Genomic DNA, 26,248 nt, shown 5'->3' on the forward strand with positions numbered 1-26,248 from the left:
ACTATGTCATCAGATGGTTAAGATATTCTCCAACTATTTTTAATCCCTTGTTGGTCCAGTCCAGTTGACGGAAGGCTTCTTCTAGTGTTGCTGTAAACAGTTTGGGGAATATCAAGTCTCCCTGTCGGACTCCTTTGCCAGTTGGAAACTCTGGGGTTGTTTTAATATTATTACACTTGCTTTGGCTTCTTTGTATATTTTGGCGAGAGTTCCTATGTGAGGCCTGTCAATACCTTATTTCGCTAGGACTTCTATTATTGCCTTATCAGGCTTATTATTTCATTTTTGTCTGTTATTCTGATATTGCTGTGTCAAGTGCGTCACATCAACGACGTCATACCTATTAACGGCATTTTAGTAAGCTACCGTTTAACGGCAGTTTAAGTACAGCCTATTTGTTATTTAAAAAACGGTTAGTCTTTCGGGAAAACGCTTGGACAAGCATAATTTATTTGTTTTTTTTTACATATTTTGAAATTTTTTAAAAAATCATACAGGGTGTTCCAAAAAGTTGGGTAATTTCTTAACCACGATACTGCTTAACTGCTTGATGTAAAAAGCTTATTTTTGGCAAACGGATTTTTCGAAAGTTAAATTCCAACGAGATGAAACTACCCTTCAAATATTACCAAGTTATATAATAATATCGCCATATTGTTTTTTCTCATGCTGATATAAATGTGAGAAAATTTTATCCAGTTTGTATGTTAATGAAAATTCTTACTTTGCTTTATCATCACCATTACAAATGATTAATTCGAGGCGAACGAAGTCGCTGGACACGCTAGTAGTCTATAAGGAATTGTTGTCTTTTAGAACAAAACTAGAAAAAAAACATCAAGTTCTCTGTGAGTATTTAAGATTTTTCCTGGATTTTTTTTTAAACCTACGGAAAATCATAGCACAAAAATAATCATAGATATACAGAGATTAAATAGATCGTCAAGTTCAGTCGATCTGCGATTGGCCATTTGGACAAAATAGATTCCAAAAATAATATCATACTATATACTTACCCCATTACCCCCGAATGTTGCAATTTTTCTCCACTATTTCTTAAAAAACAAGCCATATCTAATAAAACCGCGAATATTTGCGAAATCGCTATTTTTTTTAAATTTTTTAATTCTCCATCTCACAAAGAAATAATATACAGGGTTCCAAAAAAAGGTTTAAAAAAGCGAAGAAAAACTATTTTACATTTTATAAAGTTCGGAATAGAATTTCGAACACCCTGTATTGAAGACTAGGATATGTGTAGCAAAGTCTGTACAGACCAACTACAGTAAATACTAATATAGTTTTTATTTCAGGACATTTCCTGTATTTTTAATATTTTTTTTAAAAAAGGCTGAAAAGATTTTTTTTAATTTCTTTGTTAATATCTTTGAAACTTCTTCTTCTTCTGGTGCCGTCCGCTTCAGTAGCGTGTTGGCGTTCATATGTTCACTAGACGCGATCTACTCTGAGCACGATATAAAGTGTGCCCTCCTCAGCTCTTCTAAATATCGTGGCAGCATCCGCAATGTTACACCATTCACGGATATTGCGAAGCCATGAATGCTGTTCCGGCCTGGTCCTCTTCTTCCTTCGATTTTTCCCATAAGTATTGTTTTTAGGAGGGTGTACCTAAGACCTTGCAGTATATGACCCGACATATGATAAGTATGATGTCTTCCTTTGTTTCACTATTACTAAGAGTTGCCGGTGCGTATTTGATCTTTCTAAAACCTGTTCATTTGATGTGTGGTAACCCAGGGAATTTTAAGTAATCTTCTTAATATCCACATTTCTAAGGCCTCAATCCTATTGTAAAATTTGACCTTCAGTGAAATTATCAAAACATATTTAATAATATTTTACGATTATGTAAAGTGATCAAAACGGAAGGCAAAAATGCAATAATATACAGGGTGTTCCATTTAAAAAAAATCATGCCTATCCACTCACACTTTTTTGAGCCACTCTGTAGATGTTAAGATATTTTCTTACCTCCTAATACATACTTTAGGTTTGCACTTATAAAAAATGCCTAACTTTCTTATTATTCGAACTATCGACGCATTATTGCCGGACCCTGTATATATGTTACTGTAAATGTCCGAAATACGGTAAAACCTAGGATTTACCAAAAGCAAGTGGTAGTAAAAACTAGTGATGGGATAAACCGATTAATTTCAATAATCGAGTACTCGAGTATCAAGCGATTGCAATAACCGAGCGATCGCTCGAGCGAAATATCGCTCCTATTTAAAAATACGGTTTTTCGTCCGCCGCGTGTTGTAAGTACTCGTTAACGCCAAGCGCCAAGCAGTAAGTTGCGTGCGCAGGGTACAGATTCTTTCGGTGATGAATGGCAAGTAGCAAACGACGAGCGATTCGCTTGATCGCTTGATTTAGTTTATTTCAAAGCATTGTCGATGTAAGTCGTAAAATTTTGTCTCTCAGATACGCAACGGATAAATATATATACGGCGTCGTATAAAATTGCTCCCTGAAATGTATGTAGAAAATTCGCTCGGCTTTTTATCGAGTATGTCACATTAAAATCGAATTTCAATTTATTTCATTCTAGGATCGCATGCTTTCGTCGCTTGGTACTCGTCACTTGCATCGCTCGTTCATAATCGAGCGATGTCGGTTATTTCAATAATCGAGTACTCGAGCGAAATTTCGCTCAAGTGACCTCATCACTAGTAAAAACCAACTAACCCCACCAAATAACCACTTAACCAATGCAATAACACCGCCAAATAACCAAGCTAACCAATGCATTAACACCCTCCAAATAACCGGGCAAACTAATGAATTAACACCCTCAAAATAACCAGGTTAACGTAATTAGTTAATTTTTTTTGGTAAATCCTAGGTTTAGCGCGCTTATCCTAGGTTTTACCGCATTTCGGACATTTACAGTAACATATACATATTTTTTTATGATTTTATAAGAGTTTTTTTTTCTTCAGAGCGCAATTAATCCTGTATATATCGATATAAAAGAAAACCTAGGAATAAAATATACTCTATAATAATCAATAATATATAATAACTTTCAAAATTTATCGTATAAAAATAAATGTGAGAACCACCTACACAGATGCTATAAAAGTAGTAAATTAAAGCATGCTTATTTATTTTTAACACACAATGACATGCAAATATTTTGATTTTTTTTTAGATCCAACAACTGATTGAAGAAATTCAAGAAAACAAAGAACAAATCTTAAAAGAATCTCGATGGCAACGCTTAAAATCAAGCATACAACAAGTAGCACCATTGTATGGCAGCAAACATAGAAACAAGTTAATTTTGGCTTGTGCTATTCAAGGTCTAATACAACTAGTGTAAGGAAAAACAATATAATAAAACAATTTTATACATTTGAAGAGCGATTATGAACGATCTTTATAAATACATGAAAATATTAAAAAATGCAACAATTTAACTTCAATAGTCTTCTTATAGTTATCTATCCGTTTGGTTTCAGCTGCTTAAAACCAATCTGGTTTGTTCTTCAACTAAGTATTTATCTCTTATTAGTATTCAGTATTGTTCAAATAACTCTATTGAACCACATTTTGTACTCTATGGGATTCATTCTTGGGAAGTTTGTCAATTTTCATCTATCCTTTTTATGATTGATGTTCTTGTTTGAAATGGGTAAGGTGCCAATAAGGGACCTAGTACGAGTATATAAACGCTCAACTTGTAGATTGTACTTTAGTTTATAATCATCTGCTGATGATGCTAACATGGTTAGCGAAACGCGCGTCCAGTGTAAAAGTAAAAGTGTTTTGGTGTATTGTGGTGATTTAGTGTTTTTATTTTGCTGTTTAACACCAAAGGTTCCAACCCTCAACTGTAACCGCGACCTTACAGAATAATTGCGTGTTCCCCTTTCTTGAGTTATAACAAGTTATAACTTATAACAAGTTATAACTCATCATACAGTCTCAGGGCATCTCAGTGCATTGAAAGCCAGTATCTGAGACGACTCCACAGCTCTATGTAACCCACATGTTCGGATTTTCACTACATCCGGTTGGGTCTGGGGGGATTTTTTTATAAGCGTCCGGATTTTAATGTTTCATGTCGCAATAATGCAAAATACTATATTTGTTTTAATAAATTTAGTTACTTAAAAAATCGTCGATAACTTTAGCAGTGTAAATTCATTGTTTCACTTCGAAGTTTTAAGTTTTGAAAGTAATAAATGTCTTTTTTAAGCAAGTGTCACAAGAAATGAAGTTTTACGGATCTATTAACGTCCCTAAAGTGTATCTTTTTTGGTCGCTTTTTTACTTTACGGCCGCTTTTGCAAACGAAGTCATTATGAGGGCAGCCTACTAGACACATTTAATTTACTTATTTTAGATATTTCCACGTTCGATATTAAGATTGTCAAATTATAAAAGCGGCCTACTAGACACACTTAATTTGCATGTTTGGATTATTTACCCATAAAACAAAAGAAAAGGTTCCGTTGCTAGGCTATTTTTATCTACAAGCTTTCCGTTTACATCAGTGAAATGAAATTTAAAATAAATAACTAACAAATAATAATAAAAAAAAAGTGCGAATCGGACTCGCGCACGAAGGATTCCGTACCATTCATTATATTCATCAAATATGTAAAAAGTAAAAATAAATATGTAAAAATTAAAAAAAAAACGATTAAAAAAAGTCGCCTTGGCTAGGATTCGAACCTGCCGTACTCCGGCTCCAACGTCATAGCAGCGTAAAGTCCTAACGCTTTAACCACGCGGCCACCGAGGACTTGAAAGATTCTATGTAAAATTCTTACTTAAAAGATAATGTTTAGTGAAAGTATTTATTTTTATTTATAAACATTTATTTATTTCTGTTTTTAGTATTTGTTCTTATAGCGGCAACATAGATACATTATCTGCAAAAATTTCAACTGTCTAGCTATAACGGTTCATAAGATAGACCTTTGTGACGGACGGACGGACGGACGGACAGCGAAGTCTTAGTAATAGGGTTCCCGTTTTTACTCTTTGGGTACGGAACCCTAAAAACAACATTATACGGGATATACTGTGATAAAAATAGTTAAAAAGAAAATATGAAAATATATACTTTTCATTTGGTTAATAAAAATTTGAATTTAATCTTCCAGTTTCTTCTTTATTTAGAAACAAAATTGTAAAAAAAATTGTTACCTGCTTCAAAAGACACTCGCTTAAAAAATCGGCTGTATGATGTTTTTTGCCTCGCCGCAAATTTCAGACACAGCCAAAAGAGATCAACTCTACGGCCTTGGTACACAAATAACTATTTTGCTCTTGTTTTATAAATAAAATAAAAATGATAAGTATCACTAATCAGTAGGTAATGTAAAAATGATAAATCGCTAAAAAATTATGACGTACGGAGTTTGTCCGGATTTTTGGGAAGGCTTGCCCGGGGTGGACAAGTTTTAATCTGGTAACCCTACACAGCTCTCCATCTTCGACATCGGCCGTACCAAAGTTTACGACACAAATGGTTGTCGTCTCGGCGCATTAAGTGATAAGGTGTTCCGGTATTTCCCCATTTTCCCCACAGAATCTGCATTCGCCGTTGGTTCTCAGCTTCAATCTACTGAGGTGTTCGTTGAGGAGACAGTGTGATGCTTCCAAAACCAATAGTCTAAGAGCTAGCAACGTTTTCGAGAAAGTATTTTAAGACGTCTGGCTCTTTGATATATCTTTTATTATGCTCTCTGGAACAGCATGCGGCCCGTCTGGCTGCCGATACCCGTTGCGTTCACTACTGCGCATCCAAAGAAGATCCTCTATTTTTTACTTAGCGCTTTAAATTCTAGTATTGAATAAAAATCGAGCAAGTCTCATTAGCACGGCGCGTAGAGCTCTGTCCTATGAAGCGAAGGTCAGTGGTTCGATACCGACTAGTAGTGCAACTTTTTTATTTTTTTTTTCGTTTATATTCTGATAGTAAAGTATTAAATATTTGCTTTTTTATCACCAAAACGGATAGCGTTTATGGGTTTATGATCCGTAGTGTATATAAGTAGACTTCGAGGTAGAATTTGATACTTTCATTTGTTTTGAAGGATTATTGTGGTAATTAATTATTAGATAGGTTTAGGATGGTCTGGCTGCCGCGCCGGTAGGTTGCGTTCACTACTACGCATCACATGGGTACAGGGTGTCCCATTTTTGACCGTTTTTGGGATTTCTCGTTTATAATTTCATTTTAAAGATTTAAACATAATATATAAAAATTAACATTTTAATGCTTTATAAAGGTAATTTCTGCCTGTCTTTCTTCAAAATATTTTTTTCAGCTGTTGTTTATTATTTTAATAATCATTTTAATAATACTTTTTTTAACAGATTGTTATCTAAAAGCTACACAAGTTTATTTTCAGTTCAGTTTGTTAAGATAACTACGGAAAACAAAATTATCTGGTTAAATTAAATTAAATAAAATAATAACACTTTTTAAACAAGATTGATTAATGTTAATGTGTAGAAAATGCGCAAATCTAGGGATAGAATATTTAGTTATATAAAAAACTAGCAAAGTAATGTGAAAAAAAAAACGCATCATTGTATCTCCACTCATAAACGAGAAATCCCAGATATTCCAAATCCCTAAAAACGCAAGAAAATGAGACACCCTGTACCCATGTGATGCGCAGTAGTGAACGCAAGCCACAGACGCAAGCTACCGGCGCGGTAGCCAGACCATCCTAAACCTGTCTAATAATTAATTATCTACGATAATCCTTCAAAACAAATGAAGGTATCAAATTCTACTTATATACACTACGGATCATAAACCTATAAGCGCCATCCGTTCTGGTGATAAAAAAGCAAATATTTAATGCTTTACTGTCAGAATATAAACGAAAAAAAAAATAAAAAAAGTTGCACCCCAGCCGGTATCGAACCACTGACCTTCGCTTCATAGGCGAAAGCTCTACGCGCCGAGCTAATGGAGATTTGCTCGATTTTTATTCAATATTATAATTTAAAGCGCTAGAATTTAAAGCGCTAAAAAATAGAGGATCTTCTTTGGATGCGCAGTAGTGAACGCAACGGGTATCGGCAGCCAGACGGGCCGCAGGCTGTTCCAGAGAGCATAATAAAAGATATATCAAAGAGCCAGACGTCTTAAAATACTTGTTTTCCCGACGTTGCTAGCTCTCGTACTACAAAGCAGCGACAGGGATAGGAGTATTTAGGCCAAAAACTAAATACTCCGAACCAATGGGTACCTACCCCAGCATCTCTCATGTAGAAATCTAGGCTATCGAAAAATGGTTCCAATTTATCTTAGATAGGAACTATCGAAAACAGGAAATAGCCATCTTATCCGATAGCCAAGCAGCATTACGCGATCACCTCAGTAGTCAATTCGAAGTTGGTCAACAAATGCCTAGAGAAGCTGAAAAAATTAAGCAAAGAAAATAAAGTTCTCCTACTCTGGATGCCTGTTCACCAAGGGATAGAAGGCAATGAAAAACAAACGATCTAGCTAGAAAAGGAGCGAACATTTCACTAACTGGACCAGAACCGTTCTGCTTTCCAAGTGGAAATCAACTTAAAGCGGAACTGAAGAACCTGAAAGACTCCATCCGTAACCTGGAATGGGAATCTAAGACACTCAAAAAAAATTTTCAGAACTTACGACCGAGAAAAATCAAAGATTTTCCTTGGTTTAAGTAAGAACATAGCATCATTCCTTGATTTAAGTAAGAACGGTCATATCCTTAGAGGAGACAGTAATATTACATTCCTAAACTAATTCTACAAGGAAAAGTAGAAGGACTGCGAGGCCCAGAGAGAAAACAACATTCCTGGCTAAGAAACATACGGGATTGGTGTAACACCAGCGACGCAGCCACCATATTTCGAAGAACCGAAAACGGCACTCTACACATTAAATGAAGAGTACAGACAATCGCCAACGTGCGGCTAAGCACAAGGCACAGGAAGAGGAAGAAGTAAGAACAATCTTGTGATTGTCACGGGGTTTCTAACAGATTCTATGGGGAAAATGGGGAAAACACCAGAACACCTCATCACTGAGTGCCATAAACTTTAGTAGGTACGGCTGATGTCGGAGATGAAGCGCTGGCCTCTGTGGAGCCGTCTCAAATACTGACTTTCGTCAAAGTCCTGAGAGTGTTTGATAAGTCATAACTCAAGAAAGGGGAATAGATCTGTAAAAGATCGCGGTGATTAACCCCCCTCCTAAACATTATATTCTATTCTATTTCGGGATCCTGTATAAACTGGAAAAGTAAATATATCGCCATAATCGCTTAAAAAAGAATTCCAAATTTACGTAAAATAACTTCTTCTTTTATTAACAGAATTAATGTTATATATGTGATCATGCCTCAAATATTCCAAGCCACTCACGAATATCAACATTTACATAATGGTACCGACAGCACTTTATGTAACGTTTTGGATTTACTACGATCTCCCAATGTCACTGAAGAAATAGTTGAATGCTCGCCGGTAAGTTAACTAAAACTGATAAACAGTATATTTTAATAATGCCTCCTATATCCCCCATTGACAAGCGGTGTCAATCAAGTCTTAGATCGGTGTTTACAAGTCTAGGAATTAATAGTAATGGCGATCTAGGAAGTCGCAGAGTGAAAGATGTGAAGTATTTATTACATAACTACTTAATCTGACACTATAGTTCAGGCGCTTGGGTAAATAGAGCGAAGGCTCGTGTATACCCCCCATCCCCCCACCGTGGGAATTTGTGAGCTAAATATTTTTTGCTTGGTATTGCTTATTATAAATATATACTTATATATAGTTTAAGGTTTTAGCTGTTTGCCTAATGTCAATTACAGCATAGCCCGGAAAAACGAAGAAAACTGAGGAAAAATGAAAAAAAAAATAACCTTTAAATCTCTTTTAATAAACTAATTTTTTAAACAAGACAAAAACTAAAATTCAGTAAATAATCAGCGTTTATATAATTGATGGCATGGCCCACTCTCAAGCTCTCATTAACATTCCAGAAACCTTTGGTGAGCTTGCCGAGATAATATTAAGTTGCTTTCCAAAATAACATAAGGATAGATTTTGTGACAGATACTTACTTAGATATATCTATTAAAAACATTGAAAGGCTAAGAAGAGGTTGTGGGGAAACATTCCTAATAAAAGGGTCGTCCAAGACCAAAATACCTCGCGATTGGAAAAAAATCCTCAGTAACGGTAAAAACAAAGAACAACTGGTCAACCTTCTATATAATGAATGTAAACAGGACAAATATGCCCACTATTTTCATGGTAAAAACGTTTACTTATCACACAATGATCAGTGCACGTTGTTTACTAGCGAAGACGGTTTAACTGTAAATTGTACTGTACAAGAAGAGCTATGTTCTTCGCAAGAGGAAACGGATACTAAAATTATTTTACATTGCTTTCATGCTTCTCAATCTTTTCAAGATAAATTGCCTATCAGAATTAGGTCACCAGACACACACAGATGTTTTTATGTTACTGTTAAGGTACGCCAACGAAATTGAAAATGTTTTACTGTTTGATACAGGGGTTGGAAACAAATGAAGGGTTATTAATGTCATCACTATTTCTGGATATTTAGGTGCAGCAAAGAGTCATGCTATGTTGAATATGCATGCATTATCAGGATGTGACACCACCAGTTCTTTTGTTCGGCGTGGAAAGTTGTCGGTAAAATCTAAATTAGAAAAATATTCTACATGCGTGCCTATCATTATATCATTAGGAGAATCACTTACACTTACAGAAAGTCTAATGTCAGACCTAGAGGAATTCGTGTGTTAATTGTACACTGATAAAGGATACACAGATATAAATAAGCTACAGTACGATTTGTTCATACAAAAATACTCTCCCACAGTGACATCTGCTTCACCAGATCCACAAGGTGACAAGAGATCCAGTGGGACATGGCTGGAAATTGTAAAATGGACAACTGAAGATTGATTGGATCAAAGGGGATCCGTTGCCGCCCGAACTAACTGATGTTTTGGAAATCTATCATCCAGATGAGTTTGAAGATGGAGATGAACCAGGCCTCTTTAACTTTACTGATATACTATATGAGGATGATGAAGATGAAAAAGAAGGCTATTGATTACAGGTGGAACTTTGGAATTTTCTGATTCGTTTATTTTCATATGCATGCATCCATAATTTAAAATTCTGTGTTTTTTTCATGTTATAAATAAATAAAATTAAGAATTTGGAACCTGATGATTTACTTTTTTAGCTATTTCCACAATAAACACACCATCAAAAACTAAGTGAAAAATTTTACCGTTTTTCTTCGGTTTTCCGTGTTTTTCCGGACTATGCTGTAATTGATATGAGGCAAACAACTAAAATCTTAAATTATATGGCAAAACAAACAAAAAAAATTCCCACACACAAATTCCCACGGGGAGGGGATGGTATTATATTTGTGGCCCATGGTCTAAAAATACTTGCTCTTCTTTCTTTATACAGTGTGTTTCAAAAAACATGTGCCATCTTTTGTGAAGTGATTTGTCACGTAAAAATAAGATTTATTTTTCATATCAAGTCCGATTCTGCTTTGTTTCGTAGCTACAAAGGGTTAAAACTTCATTTTTTTCGATTTATCATAATTTTCTTTCAAGTGCTTTTAGTGATTGGAATGAAATTTTGACGGTAAAATTTGCCCTAAGTGCTACATATTTTAATGCTAAAAATGCAGTATATATACCGTCTACAGGCTATGGGAGTAGAGGTAGGGCTAGCTGACCTAGAGCTGTCGGTATACCAGTGGTGCAACTTTGTTCAAGTTAGCAACCGATCGTTTAGAAGCGATGTCGAATGCGACCTATAGCATGATGGGTACTATGTTTGCAAAACTATTGTTGCTTTATCAAATCGGGTATTCTCGGCAAATGCTGCGAAATATGGTATCACTATCACACTCTTGCACACGTGTGCGACACGGTCTAGGCAGTCGCCTCGCCACAAAGCGAGAAATCAGAATATCGCTACGAATCGATGTTGCTACTGAACATAGTGCCTCAAGCTACAACATTACTTTGCTAACGCTTTGAAACATGAACAAAGTTGCACCCCAGGAAGATTATATGGCAAATTTTTACCTTGGGATTGTAGATTTCAAGTACTCATATAAAGCAAATCTACCTATACCGGGTCGGCATATTTTCCTAAGAGCATGAAATCTAGCGTCAAATTAAATTAATTTTCTCTCGCCGACCTACCAGATCGCCATGCCATACCGATTCACTTCTAGACATGTAAACACCAACCCAAGACTTGGCTTGTCGATGAGGTATAGTCTTTTTTACTCAAAATAAGATGGCTGATAATTTGCTGCACACGGGAATAAAAACCTGCAGCTTTTAAAACGAGAGCTGTAGCTCTATTTTACCGGATACCTTTATACTTTAATACTTAAACAATAAATATTTATTAAGGTAATTTTATATTATTTTTGCGGTTTAATGACTATACACGAGATCAATTTTTATTATTCTGGAAGATAACAAAATAAATCGTTACCCTGTACAGATGTGATGATATATTAAAAAACCAGCTTTCTTAAAATTCTCGTTTTCTCGACGGTGCTAGCTCTTGTACTATTATATTTTTATTACGGTTAGATTAAATTTGACAAAAAAAGTTCAAAACGCCCGTTATCGTACGATCTCTATATCGTATAATCTCCATTGACGAGCTGGAGTAAAAAAATTACGGATGAAAAGTGGCGCGAAAACGCTGTGACCAATCAGAGCGCCGCGCCGCGCCGCGCCGCCGTCGGATCATTATATCAACGGATAACGGATGTATGAAAATCAAGCTTTAGTGCTGACAATATAAATAAATAAATAAATAAATAATAGTTTATTGTCTAACAGGAAATCCCAAATTAAAGACAATTGTGTACACTAAAAAAATCAGAACATTCATAATAAATGAAGCTAACATAAGCACAAATCAACAATAAAAGTACAATGCAAAATATAACAAATCTATATGTAATCTATATGTAACGAACTACAAAAAAAAATATCAAAAAATTCTAGGATTCTTCATTTGCCGGACCAAAACATTCTTGAATCGACGCAGCGAGTCGCCAAATATATCAACAGATGCCAGGCTCTCAACATCATTGAAATCAATACAGGCCCGGTAGAGGGGTGCCTTACCGGCTAAACAAGTCCTGACGTTTGACAGGTAGAACGTGTTTTGATTTCTAGTACGGACGAGCGGAGCTGAAAAGTTCAGCCGAGCTAATAGCGAAGCGCAGTCCGCATGACCATTACAAAGTTTATAAAGGAAAGATAAAGAGTGAAGTCTGAGTTTGCTCAATAGATAAAAGATCAAACCTTTGCAACAGCTGTAAGTGGTTATAACCACGCTCTGGGAAAACACCATCCAGTTTGAACGAGAGATATTTTAGGAATTTACACTGAACATTTTCTAATCTCCGTATATGGACCTGGTGAATTGGTGACCAAATTTGAGAGGCATAATTGATTTTATATATTTATATATTGTATAATGCCGTTAGACATAATGGACTATTGAAACCCTCTGTGGATCTCAGGAGAAATCCTAAAGATTTAAGAGCGCCACGGGATACTTCATCAATATGTATGTTAAAAGTCAGTTTCTTATCCAAGTAAACACCCAAGTCCTTAACATGCTCACAATTTTCCAGGATTACGCTATTTATGGTATAGGGGTGGTCAAGTTCAATACGTTTCAGAGAATAGGACATTTTTTTACATTTAGAGGTGTTTAAAGCAAATTGATTTTCCACGCACCAATTAGAAATAATATCAAGATCCCCTGCAGACGGATGCAGTCATCCTTACACCGGACGACACTAAAAATCTTCAGATCATCTGCAAATAAAAGCGAACAGCTCTTTAATTGGGTCACTATATCGTTTATGTATATTGAAAATATCAGTGGTGCCAAACAGCTGCTCTGCGGTGCACCGCTAGTGGCTATAAAGGGACACGATCTGTGACCATTATATTCAACATATTGCTTGCGTTGATGTACATATGAGGAAATGTGTGACATTTTCTCTGCCATAATCCCATGGTCCATCTTATCAAAGGCCTTCGAGAAGTCTGTGTAAACAGCATCAGCCTTCATCGATAGAGTTATATGTATATTCAAGAAAGCATGTTAAATTGGTGACAGTTGATCACCCTGGAAAAAAGCCATGTTGAGATGGTGTTATCAAATTTCTAATTTTAAAAAATAGTTTATTATGTATACACCTCTCGAAGGCTTTTGCAATGTTGGATAGAATTGAGACCGGACGATAATTCTCAATGATATCTTTGTTGCCCGTTTTAAAAATTCGACAAATCTTGGCTTGCTTCCAAACACTAGGAAATGTTTGTGTTGAGATAGAAAGGTTAAAAAGTCTAGTTAATGGTTTAGCCAGAACAAAAGCGCAATCCCTTATAAAAAAGGAAGGTATTTTATCTGGGCCAGCCGTTTTTCTATTTTTAGTGAACTTTAAGGCCTTCGGCACATCTTCGGTGTCAAATGTCTCCAAAGAAATACTATTACCACATTCATACGAGACATTGCTAGGGCTTGAAACAATAGAAACACCTTGGAAAATATTGGCAAAAGAATTTACAATGTCAGTGGGATTGTCAAGAGGAGTATTATCACTGTTTCTAAGAGTGCCAGGAATACGAGATCTGTTTCTGCTGAATATATTTCCAGAATTCTCTGGGTTCAGCTCGTAGTGAGTCCTGAGCAGCGATTATATACGTTTTATAAGCACTATCAAGTTGTTGCTTAATCACTGCTCTAAGAGTTTTAAAAGCCCCATAGGATTCCGGAGATCGATTGATTTTCCATCTCTTAAAGATTCTAGATTTCTCCTTAATGTTACTGATGATTTCGGATGTATACCATGATGAGTAGAAACACTTTTTGTTATTTTTATACTATTTGTAGAGTGGGATGGATTGGTCAAAGAGTTCATACAGTTTATTATAGAAAGCCTCGACTGCTGCGTTAACGTTCTCCATGCCTTCTAAAGTCCCAGTTAGTGGTAAGGATAAGATTATCAAGGTGCGGGTAGTTGGCTTTACTGAAGTTATAGTTTTTGCCTGAACAGTAGAGGGAAAGTTTGAATGGGGTTTCATCGGCAAATCAGGAATTATTAGTAGTGTTGGATGATAACCATCTCCCTTGACAAATGGAAAAGTGGTAAGGACTTCTGAAGGCAAGTTAGTAATAACTAGGTCAAGAATAGTATTGTTTTGATTTTGAATTCTATTACATTGCTTAAAATCAAAAAAAGCGAGAAAATCGTTTAAAAGCTGAAGTTTTGGACAAGACTCAGCAGGTGAATTTGAAAAATGAATATTGAAATCGCTTAATAAGATTATGTCGCGTCCATAGAGAAATGTTAAGGACTCAAAAACATCAAAAAATACACGAAAATGCTCAACTGATAATATGACAATTATAGATATAATTAATTAAGTGCATATTATATTTAACTCAATAATTCTATTATTTCCAGAATCTAGACAGCAGTTTTACAGTATACCTGAGTGCAATGATAATGGTATCTGTATCAGTTGCAGGTTACGCTTTTGCTGGAACTGTAATAAATTTCACTGGACGGAAAAAGTTCCTATGTAAGTTATTAATATAAATAAATATTACTTATATATTTTTAAGCCAACCCATTGTTATAATTTCTTATGAGCGTAGTAATAAGAGTAGTAAATCTAAGAAACAACAAAATGGTGGTACAAACCACCACACTTACCAAGTTACGTAGGTATTTTTTACATTTATACAACACTTAAATTTCGGAACGCTCTCCATTGAAAACATTTAATTGGATCGTACCCTGGTGAATCGACGAGCCAGAAAGAGTCAAAATCGTCACCTCGGATTCGGCCGTTGCCGAGGTCACTGTGCCATTTTAAAATTAAATTTATTTGGTATTTTTGCAAAAATATTGTGATTTTGTTGTCCATTGGATAGATGAAGGTCCTCTATAGTTTATGATTATTAAGATTTTGTAGGATCTGTAATTTTGGTAAAATTTTCCTTTGCATCCCATTCGTTAGAAAAAACCTTTAGAAGCTTTGCTTTTAGAGTACAGCTTTTTTATGGGAAGTGTCCAACGCTCATTTGTAACGAAATGTTAATTGAGTGTGTGCCTTCACAATGAGATAAATTAATACCTTCGTAAACTATAGAGGTTTATTCAAATGTAAGGTTAATTTATACCGTACATTTCTTTTCAGGGTTTTCACCAAGTTTTTCTTAAGAGTTTTTCTCATAGTTTTTCAAATACCCTTTCGAAGCTGTGTGTATAGATTGCCATTTCATTTTCCTTTGCATAGTCTTCAGTGTATATACTTTTCTGCAAGTCACCGAGGTAATCAGTAGCAGCCTGTTCGGTTACACTTGAGCACTGCACCCCTCCGATAAAAAAGTAGCCGTTTGCAATATAAAGAAAGTTTTGGTTTCAAATTACAGCTTTTTTTAAAAGGTTTTCAATTTTGTTGAAAATATACAACGTTTCTTTCTCCATGCGAAAATATTCAAAAAAATTTGTGAGCTGTGAATTGTGGATTCAACATGAGACCGATTAATTTCATGAACGTGAATAATATTTTTTTGTTTAATATGTATCAGTTTAATATAAACATTATCACTAGCTAATAAAAAGACATAATAGTTCCCCACGACATAGTTCCATGATGCCAAATGACATTCCCGCTTCCTACAAACGGTTGTTAATGGCCACTACCTGCTTCAATGGCGCAGGTTTATATACAGGGTCTTTCAAAACAAATGCGAAAAATTTAGGGGGTGATTCCTTGTTCAAAATAAAGGGTAGTTTGCTTTATAAACGTTGGGTCAAAAGTCAACCATTAGGGAGAAATCGCGTTACAAAGATGGCGGAAAAATAATGTTTTTATTTTTTATCTTGAAAACGAAAAGAGATAGACTAATGAAATTTTATGGAAGCATTACTGTTATGAAAACACACTTTCTGGTAATTTTTTCACTTTTTTAAAATGAATGGAAGGGGTTGAAATAAACTACCCCTATTATTCTTGTTAACAAAATTTAAAGAAAAATCTTATCAAACACATGCAAATACTTTAATTTGGATATTTTAGTTTGTTTAGAAACTTTTTTACCTCTTGTGTTTTTTTGAGAAAACTCACCGATTGGAAATTAAAAAATAAAATGTAAAGCATTACATGTCAGGACAAAAAACATTTTTAGATTAAGAATCTAGTGATAATAACGATAATAATAATCATCTAGATAATAACGTATTGCAGTAGAGTAATGTCAAATAAAATAATATTAGGAACATCCTAAAAGTAACAGCGGCCGACTAGATTTTTTCTAAAAATTACAGCAGCCCACTAGATTCTTTATCAGAAAATGTTTTTGTCCTGACATGTAATGCTTTACATTTTATTTTTTAATTTCAAATCGGTGAGTTTTATCAAAAAAATACAAGAGATAAAAAAGTTTCTAAACAAACTAAACTATCCAAATTAATTTTTTTGCATGTGTTTGATAAGGTTTTTCTTTAAATTTCGTTAACAAGAATGATAGGGGTAGTTTATTTCAACCCCTTCCACTCATTTTAAAAAAGTGAAAAAATTACCAAAAAAAATTGCTAAAAAAAATTACCTAAAAAAAATTACCAAAAAAAAATTGAACAAAGAATCGCCCTTACAGTTGAGGGTTGGAACCTTTGGTGTTACACAGCAAAATAAAATTTGAATGATTTAGTGTTTTTATTTTGAAAGAATCACCCCCTGAAGATTTTCGCATTTGTTTTGAAACACTCTGTAGATAAGACCTTCCGCGAGAGTCGGCCACCGGTAAGCGGAAAGTTAATTTTTGACAATTCATGTCGATTTTTACTAAAAGTCGTCTAGAGATTGACCTCGCCAAAATTATCATCGATTGTCATGTCTTTTCTATGTTTAATGTGTTACCTATTACACTTAAGTATTACAAAAACAAAACTGTTACATTTCAGACGTGATGGGTTTCGCCTCAGCAATAGTTGGCAACTGCATGTATTTTTCCAATAGTGAAACTACAACTCTGATCTTGAGTTCTTTATATTTAGCAACAGCAAACCTTTGTTTCGATACCGTTGTAACTGATATCGTCGTAATATTTCCTACATCTTTAAGGTAAGACATGAAAATAAATTATTTTTCATACTCAGTTCAATATATTTCAGAGCTATGGCACTTTCGATGTCAAACTTGACTGGCAGAGCGTTAACAGTGGTGGGTAGCACGTTATTTCCATTTTTAGTGGAATTAGGCTGTGCTCCTCCATTTGTAACGTATGGATGTCTAATATTAGGTAAGTTAATAACAAAATTACTGGGTGCATTCGTGTTCTGTACCGGTTACCATTTATATTTGCGCTTTTAATATCCGATACTTCTAAAGAATATGTTACATTTTTATAAATTTTAATGGGGAATGATTCATCATCATCATTTTCAACTTATTCAACCATTTCCAGTTATGGTGTAGCCTCCCTCACATACTCTCTTTGTAGTTAAGCCCATTAATGTCTATTGTTAGCTATGCTGGCCCAAGTTATCCCTACTAATTTCCTAATATCATGGTCCCATCTCAGGTTCGGTCTTGTTCTAGGTCTCTTAATTCCTGGTGGGTAGTATATGCTGTAATTTTTGTGGTCCATCTGTTCTTCTTGCCAGGTGTCCTGCCCATTGCCATTTGAGGAATTTGACTCTGTGGATGACATCTATTACCTGGGTCTTTTGCCGCGTATCCACTCTATTCTTCTATTTTTCTTGGTTATTCCCATCATTTCGTTCCATTGAGCGTTGTGCGACCTGCAGTTTCCATATGATGTCAGTTTTAAGTGTCCAGTTAGGTTTCGCTTGAATGAATGAATGGTAATACACATTGGTCGAATGTTTTCTTCTTTAGATAGAGCGGCATTCTAGATTTGAATATCATTGAGTTTCTTCCATAAGTACTCCATGCTAACTTAATTCTTCTGTTGAATTCTGGTAGTAGAGATCCCGAGCTGTGTATTAGTTGTCCCAAATGTATATATTCTTCTACTACTTCCAGTATTGTGTTACATATTAGAATGTCTTTTCTTTTCACTAGTTCGGTGTCATTACTTAAGTTTTTGCTAAATTCATTTTGGGACCCACTTTATTGCTGACTGTATTTAGTTCATTAATTTGTGCTTGTAGTTCAGGACTATTGGCAATTATGACTATGTTATTAGCAAGTCTTAGATGGTTAAGATATTCTCCATTTATTTATAATCCTTTGTTAGTCCAGTCCAGTTGACGGAAGATTTCTTCTAATGTTGCTGTAAACAGCTTTGGGAATATTGCGGATATATCTCTCTTTATTGCCTCCTTGGATTTGGTGTCAATTCCTATTGTGAGGATATAACCATGACTAGTTGATGACTCACCAACTCGAGGTCCTGACATTGGAGTTCTGGCAAACCTAGTGATAGACCGCAAGGGTTAGTCGGTCCACTTTTACAGAGCCCCGCATGTAGAAGTAAGGGAGATGAGAAACAATGGATTGCCCATGGTACCTTAAGGTTAAGACCAGTAAAGGCTGGTCCTCTATCTAGCCACGCATACTTTTGACCAGATCCTGCCACCGTAGCACAGTGGTCTAAATGGAAAAATTACGGGGACACTCAATTTTGTTTTTGAAATAAAGGAAATAATTGTTATGTATTAGGAAAAATGTTATGTAAAGGAAATAATTGTTATGTATAATGTTTTTATGTAAATATTCATTACTTCCTATTTTATATACAGGGTGTTCAATTAGTACGATAAAGTCTAGTATCTCATTTGCTATTTAGAATTTTAAAATAATGCTAATACAAAAGTTATAAGTAATAGTGAATTGCTTCTTGTTAAAATATTTTTAATTATACGGGGTGTGTCAGAAAAGTGCTAAAGACCAAACTTCAGTTTTTTTTAAAGAAAACACCCTATATATTTTTTAAGATTTCAATTTCTGGTACTTTTTCCGGCATTTTGATATAGGGTTGAATGGTTTATACCATGTGTATCAAAAGTCCATGTGTATCAAAAGTTACAGCCATTTTTATTTTATTTTTGAATACCATTTACAGTACCTAAAATATTATTTTGTTTTATTGCGTCAGGATATTACAAGATGGTATTTTGTCATTTTATTTGTTGAATTTACAATTAGTAATATTACAACTTAAAACAATGTTGATAATGATATTGTGTTATTTGGGTATTTTAACTGGAATTTTTACTGGTCTACAAAATGTTATCTTTATCAAGGCTTCCTCTGGAGAAAATGGTCGCATCTCGTTGTTTAACCTTTCTAAATTTTTTATTTTTGCCAACTTTTCTGGACTAGAAATCGTAGCTTTTTGATGGCAAAAGCAACATTTCTCTTTCCTTTTTTTGTATATCCAGTCTGAGTAGCAAACGCAAGTTCAGCAGGACTACATTGAGAAACCAATTCTTGTGTACCTCGTAGTTCTAGTACTAGCAGCACTAAATTCTCTTGAGTTCTTTCGCGAAGGCGTTTTTGCATGTTGCTGAAAGGTGCTTTGGCACTTAGATTTATAAACATATTCGTTAAGCCAAATTACATGTTTCTTTAAAAAGTCTTTCTTATTTCGGTAGCACCTTTTCCAACGTAAAGCAATTTGAGTTGAAAACCATGTTGGTTAGGTCATCATCGTCAGCAGTAGGGATGCGTTGTTTGACAAAGTCGGCCATCTTTTTTCTCACAACTAAAGAACTAGCACTTCCCATCCAGCCATTTTCATTCAAAAGCTCAAATAAGTGTTTTCGACTCACGCCCGAAACTGTACATAATAGGAAAAAAATTAAAAATTTCACAAGACTGCACCTATCTGCAGCTCAGTATATTGTTACACGATAGGTAGATATACTAGCTTTAAAATAAATTGAGTTTGACGGTGAAGAAAAGGATCGTTTTTTTTTCTGAGCCTTCCATTCTTTAATAAAATTGTAAATACTTCTTTGACAACTAATTATATCAAAATTCTTGTTTCAAAATAAGTAACTAAACTTACCTAACAAATGAGCAGACATGTCTGAATTAAAAAACAAACCACGATATTCTAATCTCAACACAACTATACCAAAACGAACTTCAAGATCCTCGAGAACAAATACTATATAAATGAACATTTATGTTTTTGTTTACTTTGTCCTCAATTTTATCGGATTCCGATCCACCAAATACAAAACTCTGATATACAAGTAAGATGGGACTTTATTCTATTTATAAAATTATACATACTATCAATCTTCAGTGAAGAAAAACTTGTCACCTAATGTCCCCGTAATTTTTACATGTGAACCACTGTGCGTAGGCTTTAAGTTTTGGCAAGGTTGTCTCTTCTTGGTCCGGAAGGTTAAGCCAAGAATCCCCCAACCCCCCTATGGAGTGGCCGAACTTTGCTGACGCTTAGAGAAAAATCCTTGCAGGTCGTACTTCCTGACCGCCATCAAAAGAGCAATAAATAAGAACAAATGTAACAATCTGGAAATTTGTTATATTTTACCCATATCGGATGAGCACCCACGAGGTTTCATAAAAGCCAGCGGGCGTCCCTGAGAGAGATTGGTATAGAAGCATTTTTTAGTATTTGTAGAACGTCAATTTGACATTGATTAATGTCATCAGCTTAAATAAAAAATGACACAATTCTCAAAAGACTGAAAAATCCCGCCTTCATTTTTTTCATAACTTGGATAACTATGATACACCAAATTTCATTTAAAAATATGAATCGTCAAATAGTTCGATTGCAATTGGTATAATCAAATATAATTTGGTGTGATTTGTAGACATATCTTTAAAAAGTATCGGAAATCCCCAATGAAACACGGATAGTAAAATTTTTTATTGTTAAAATATTTATAATATTCTGCATACCAACTAAAATATGTATAATATGTAAGGTATAGTATACCATAATAACACAGTTGGAGCTGTAACATTTGGTGTTGTAATAGTAAAATCAAACACTAATTCTTCACAATACACCAAAACACTTCACTTTAAACACTGACCGCAGGTTTCGCTAAACATATTAGCACCATCAACAGATGATTAAAACTAAAAATAAAATCAACTCAATAAACCCAATGGTTTTAATCCTCTGGTGATGACGATGACATGGTTAGCGAAACGCACATCCAGTGTTAAAAGTAAATTGTTTTGGTATATTGTGGTAAATTAGTGCCTTATTTTGCTATTACACCACACCATTAAAAAAATAGTGCATTAGAGTTGGATTTAAAATGATATATTACATGACATTTCTTATAACTTCATGCCGATTCTTTCAATCAAACAGTGCTTCGTAAAACTTAATACAGTTTTGATGTTCGCAATTATGTTCAAGACATAAGTCAACTGATATTCTCATAATCTGATATTTTCAAAAACCTACAAGGTTGCAAGTCATAATGTATGTTATATTAGCGAAATACTACACTTATATTCTCTTATATTTTTGGTTTATTTTCAGCTGCAATCTTACTGAGCATTCTCGTTCCTAGCACTGACAACATGGACATAAAATAATGAAAATAAAGATTTTACAACAACCCAATATACAGTTTTTATTTGAAAATACCTAACTCACAGAGCTTTTTTATTAATTACTCGATATATACTTATTTAGAGAAAATTAAAAGATATTTCTCTCTCGCTCGTGAATAAAATCTTCGGCCTAAAAAGCTAAGAAATTTCGCCAAATAAACTGGCAATAACTTAAAATATCTTACAGACTTTCTTACTAAGTATTTATTTAGATGTCATCGAAAAAATGTGCCGAAGTAAAGGCAACAACTATTGCATTACGATGCAGCAAATAAATTAATCGCAACAATTTCCGATGCCCGTGATCAACTTTGAGTGACAAGCGATGACGACAGCGCTGCCAGATTGTGGTGGATTTATGAGATCAATCTTAATGTAAAATCGGGAAACAATATATTTATTATATAATTTTTTAAAGATTTTTACATTTTATTTTTAATTTAATAATTAATATTTTAGTAATTACTTTATTTATTACAGTAGTCACTAACACTCACAGTAGCAATACTTAAATTTAAGGCAGCAATTACTCGCTACAAATCAAAATAAGTAGAAAACTTTGAGAGTGGTATAATGTGCTTACCAATCAAACTTACTTCTCTGACTGTAGTCAAGGGTAATAAAGGACCTTTTTTGTCACGTACTCGTTCAAAATAGTTTATCAGGCAAGCTACAGGCTGTTTGCTTCGATTTTTTAAATGTTTCGGCATATTTTCCACACACAATTATACAAATACAAAAACTCGAAAATTTAGTTCCTAAAAAACTGTTTGTATTTAAAAGTACAATTAAAAAAAAGACTACGAAAATCGGCAAAAAACGAGAATTACTCCCAAAGATTCAACAACACAATATTATACAAAATAATTACTGACATGATAATTGTTAAATAATAAACGACAACGTTGCTTAGCGCGACGCAATGTGACCAACATGGCAATAATAAAAACTAATTTTTGCAGCTTTAATCTAAATAAAATATCTGTTACAATCTGCTCTATAAAGTAAAATGAAGTGCTGTTCGATTCGATCTTAAATTATACAATAAATTTAAACATTTTTGGTCAAAATTTCATTTAGTCAGGTTTATAGGCTTTAGTGTCAATTTCGATATGATTGATGACGTGCATCGGAAAATGTTTTGCCTTTACCATACAATATAACGTCCGGTATAATTTAACAATTTTAGCAATAGGTTATTAAAAGCATAAATTTAACGCCCAACGTGATGATAGATATTCAGAGGTTTAGGATCTCAAAAAGACCCCAAAATTTCATAAGACTAAAAAATATAGTGGCAAATGGTCTAAGCAGTGACAGAGACCAATAATTTGATACTGAAATGAAAAAGCTCTGAAAAATACAACCCAATTTAGCTTGTCTCTTTTTCTTCAAACTTTTTTTAATTTTCATAACTTGTCTAACTATGATACACCAAATTTTGTTTTAAAATATGAATCGTCGAACTAGTAAACAATTAAGCTTAGAGATGTATTATTGTTATTTATAGTTAATAAAACTAAATTATATCTACCTGCTTTTCGGTATTGCCTTTCAGTATTATTCTTCGTTACATAATGAATTACCACATAATACAGCTCGTCAAATATAGGATGTGAGAAAAAATACACTAATATAGAAAAAAATGTCTATTATAAAATGTATAACATCTGTAACGTACAAAATATAATCGTTTAACCATTGTTTTACAATCTCTTTACCTTCAACGCTATTAAAATTTAATAGGAATTAATAGTACAAACTATATACACGTTAAAAACGTTCATTGACTAGGAATACACAGAAACGTAATTGTTTGCTTTGTCTCGAAGACATTTCACCGCGATATACAAGAAATTTAATATTTCATGTTTCAAAAAACATTGCTTGCTTTAACAGATAGAAAATAGTAGTCAAAATATCTCTAACTGCCAGAATTTATACAAAAAAAAATGGCAATGAAAATATAAACAATACATATATATATATTAAAAATCTTAATAAAATACCTTAAATATTTCATTCATCTGCTCTTTCGTAGTTAGGTTATGTTGTTTTTAATAAAAGTAAATACAAATTTAATCATACAGATCTAACAAACATCTTAACATACCTTTATTTTGAAAAAATACAATTATTAACTAGTGGGAACCTAACCTAATGAAAGTTTCTCTATTTTATAAACGTTAACTGCAGAATCATCGGATTTATGTTTTGGCCTAAAACAAAGAATAACGTCATTTTACGTTGTACAAAAATTATGTAATTAACTACCTTAAATACAATTAGCATGCAAGTGAAGCACTTCGATAGGGCATTCAATGAGAAAATTATAATTTGTTTAGAATAGCGGATGGAAAGCACCAATCACAAAACTTCAACAACACTTAACACGTCCAACAAATGTAGCCAAAAATATTGAAAAAAACACAGCCACTTTAGTATTATGGGCAATCTTTAATTATATGACTTGATGATATGAATTACATATATGGACTTGATTATTATCAGTATGGATTTACCAACCTAAACTCATCGACTAGTAACATTAGTAACATTTTCATATAGGGATATCTATATGATAAGCACGACCAAGAAAACTATTTACCTGAAAGTAAAAGTATTGATCGGGTAGTGGGTAGGTAAACAGCCTTATTACGATCCCCGTTTGGGTACAACCTACTTCAAGGATGCGATCCTACCCACACGACCCTGGATTTGCTCTCACGCTCTATTTTTTGAGAGAAATCATGTCCTAACCTTCAATCCCACCAAATACCAAATCCTTTTCCTCCTCCCATCCCATTCTCTATTGATTGCCTCCCCAGGTGGCGAGTAGGGCAAAGCCTTACAGACATGGGTGGTACCGGAGAAATTAAATATCAGGGGCGGACCAAAACTGACCTAGACAATGGCAGCTAGTTGTCAGAGTACGGAATACAAGCAGAGATTACAAGGATTGGAATGGTTGTATTCAGAAAACATACGGCGTGGTGGCCGTCACAGAAACGGCTAATGTATAGCGGTGTAGAAGGCAAGGGAAAACTACTGCACTAACCTTTCCCAAGAACAATCATCATGACAAACACAGAAATTAAAACTGCCCCAAGTTCCTTGCGTCCCTTAGATGGGACAGAGGTGCTAAGAAAAGGGGGTGGAAAAATAAAAATTCTTTCAAAATTGGGAACATGGAATGTTCGAACACTTTATGTAGCAGGAAGATTGAGGAATTTATTGTTAGAAATCATGAAGAATGGACATACAAATGATTGTACGACAAAATGGGAAACCAGGTTGTCTGATGCAACCACTTTTTATTCAGAAGACTATGTAGTATACACATCGGGAACTCGAGATAGATCTCATAAAAATGGAGTGGCTATAATAACATACAAATATTATTTAATTTCGATTTTCTGAAATAACACGAGATCTGTTAGAGATATCAGAAAACGGTTTGCGGCAGTCAATTCTACATAAAATGAACTCAGTAAGTAAATTTCGTAACTCTGTACGAAATTTTGTGCCATTTTCGGACAGAGTAATGCTACTACAGCTAGCGATGAAAGCTGTAAATATTAACATTATACAGGACTTTGGTTCACGACTTCTTTGTTTTCAGTAGCAAAAATAAATTTAATCACCTGCCACTGAATATAAGACAAATAAATCCGCATAGGGCATTTAAAGAGGCTGTCAGGTCTTTGCTGGTTGCGAGGGCATACTATGACATGGAAAGGTTTTTTGTTGAATTCTATTTTAATTGTTATATATTTCTCTTTTTTTTAATTTTAATGTCTCTTAACTAATAAACGTATTTGTAAGATAGTTGTGTTATTTTATTTTTTGATCTCTATTAATATTGTTTGTGTATTTTTTTATTATTATTATTTTGTCTAAGTTTAGTATACAGATTGGTCCGAACTGTATTCCGGAAACTTCGGCAGCATATTCTGCAGATAAAAATAAGTAAAAAAGTTCGCATAAATATATGTCCTAAAATGCTTAGTTTCGGAGATACAGGGTGTAGAAGTTTTATTTTTATTTCGATTTTTTCCAAATAATTTATGAAGTAACGTCATATATTGGATGAAAATTGGTGTCTGGGAGTTTTTTGATGTGAGAATCCTGATTTTGATGTCAATATGACTCCTACTTGTAGAGGGCGCCATCTACATATTTTTTAACTGATTTGAAGAATAATAACTTTTCGCACGTACCTGTATAAAACTATTGAGTGGAAAAATATATATTTACGACGTTTTTTACGTAAAAAAGGTCCCTTGGTAAAAATCGCTACGAGTAATGGTTCTCCAGATATTTGGAATCTAAATTAGCAATACCTGTCATCATTGACATAAATTAAACATGTTGACTAAATAGTTATTAGACTGAGATCATAAATTTGAAATGTTTTTGTGCCAAAAATTCAACAGAAACTGTTTTGTCATCATTATTTTGCCGAAAAATTTATGATTAATTTAAAAAAAAATAAAAATTTCCCAAATTTATTATTTGAGTAAAGTAACTATCTACCCAAAGTGTTTATTTTTCGTCAATAATGA

General features: G+C 34.0%; 2 protein-coding genes across 5 annotated transcripts in view; one reads left to right on the top strand and one right to left on the bottom strand.

Annotated features, from left to right (window-relative positions):
- LOC115874693 (organic cation/carnitine transporter 7-like) overlaps positions 1-21,699 on the top strand; it is a 39,140-nt gene extending 17,441 nt beyond the window's left edge. Inside the window, exons 6-11 of the mRNA XM_030889931.1 lie at positions 3,179-3,345; positions 8,349-8,499; positions 14,561-14,678; positions 17,069-17,228; positions 17,279-17,406; positions 21,610-21,699. Coding sequence (XP_030745791.1) covers positions 3,179-3,345; positions 8,349-8,499; positions 14,561-14,678; positions 17,069-17,228; positions 17,279-17,406; positions 21,610-21,665 — 780 coding nt within the window. The 3' untranslated portion in view covers positions 21,666-21,699. The remainder of the gene's footprint in view (positions 1-3,178; positions 3,346-8,348; positions 8,500-14,560; positions 14,679-17,068; positions 17,229-17,278; positions 17,407-21,609) is intronic.
- Positions 3,380-26,248, bottom strand: part of LOC115874714 (solute carrier family 25 member 40-like) — a 44,847-nt gene continuing 21,978 nt past the window's right edge. For 2 of the 4 annotated variants that reach the window (XM_030890008.1, XM_030889991.1), the window contains exon 9: positions 3,380-3,681. In XM_030890008.1, the coding sequence (XP_030745868.1) occupies positions 3,621-3,681 (61 nt within the window). In that variant the 3' untranslated portion in view covers positions 3,380-3,620. Of the gene's footprint in view, positions 3,682-23,319; positions 23,903-26,248 lie in introns of those variants that run through there. The other 2 variants (XM_030889999.1, XM_030889981.1) reach the window with 1 other exon arrangement.

This window comes from Sitophilus oryzae, unplaced genomic scaffold (genome assembly GCF_002938485.1).
Source record: "Sitophilus oryzae breed Bouriz unplaced genomic scaffold, Soryzae_2.0 scaffold_1018_pilon_pilon, whole genome shotgun sequence".
In the NCBI taxonomy this organism is placed as follows: Eukaryota; Metazoa; Arthropoda; class Insecta; order Coleoptera; family Curculionidae; genus Sitophilus; species Sitophilus oryzae.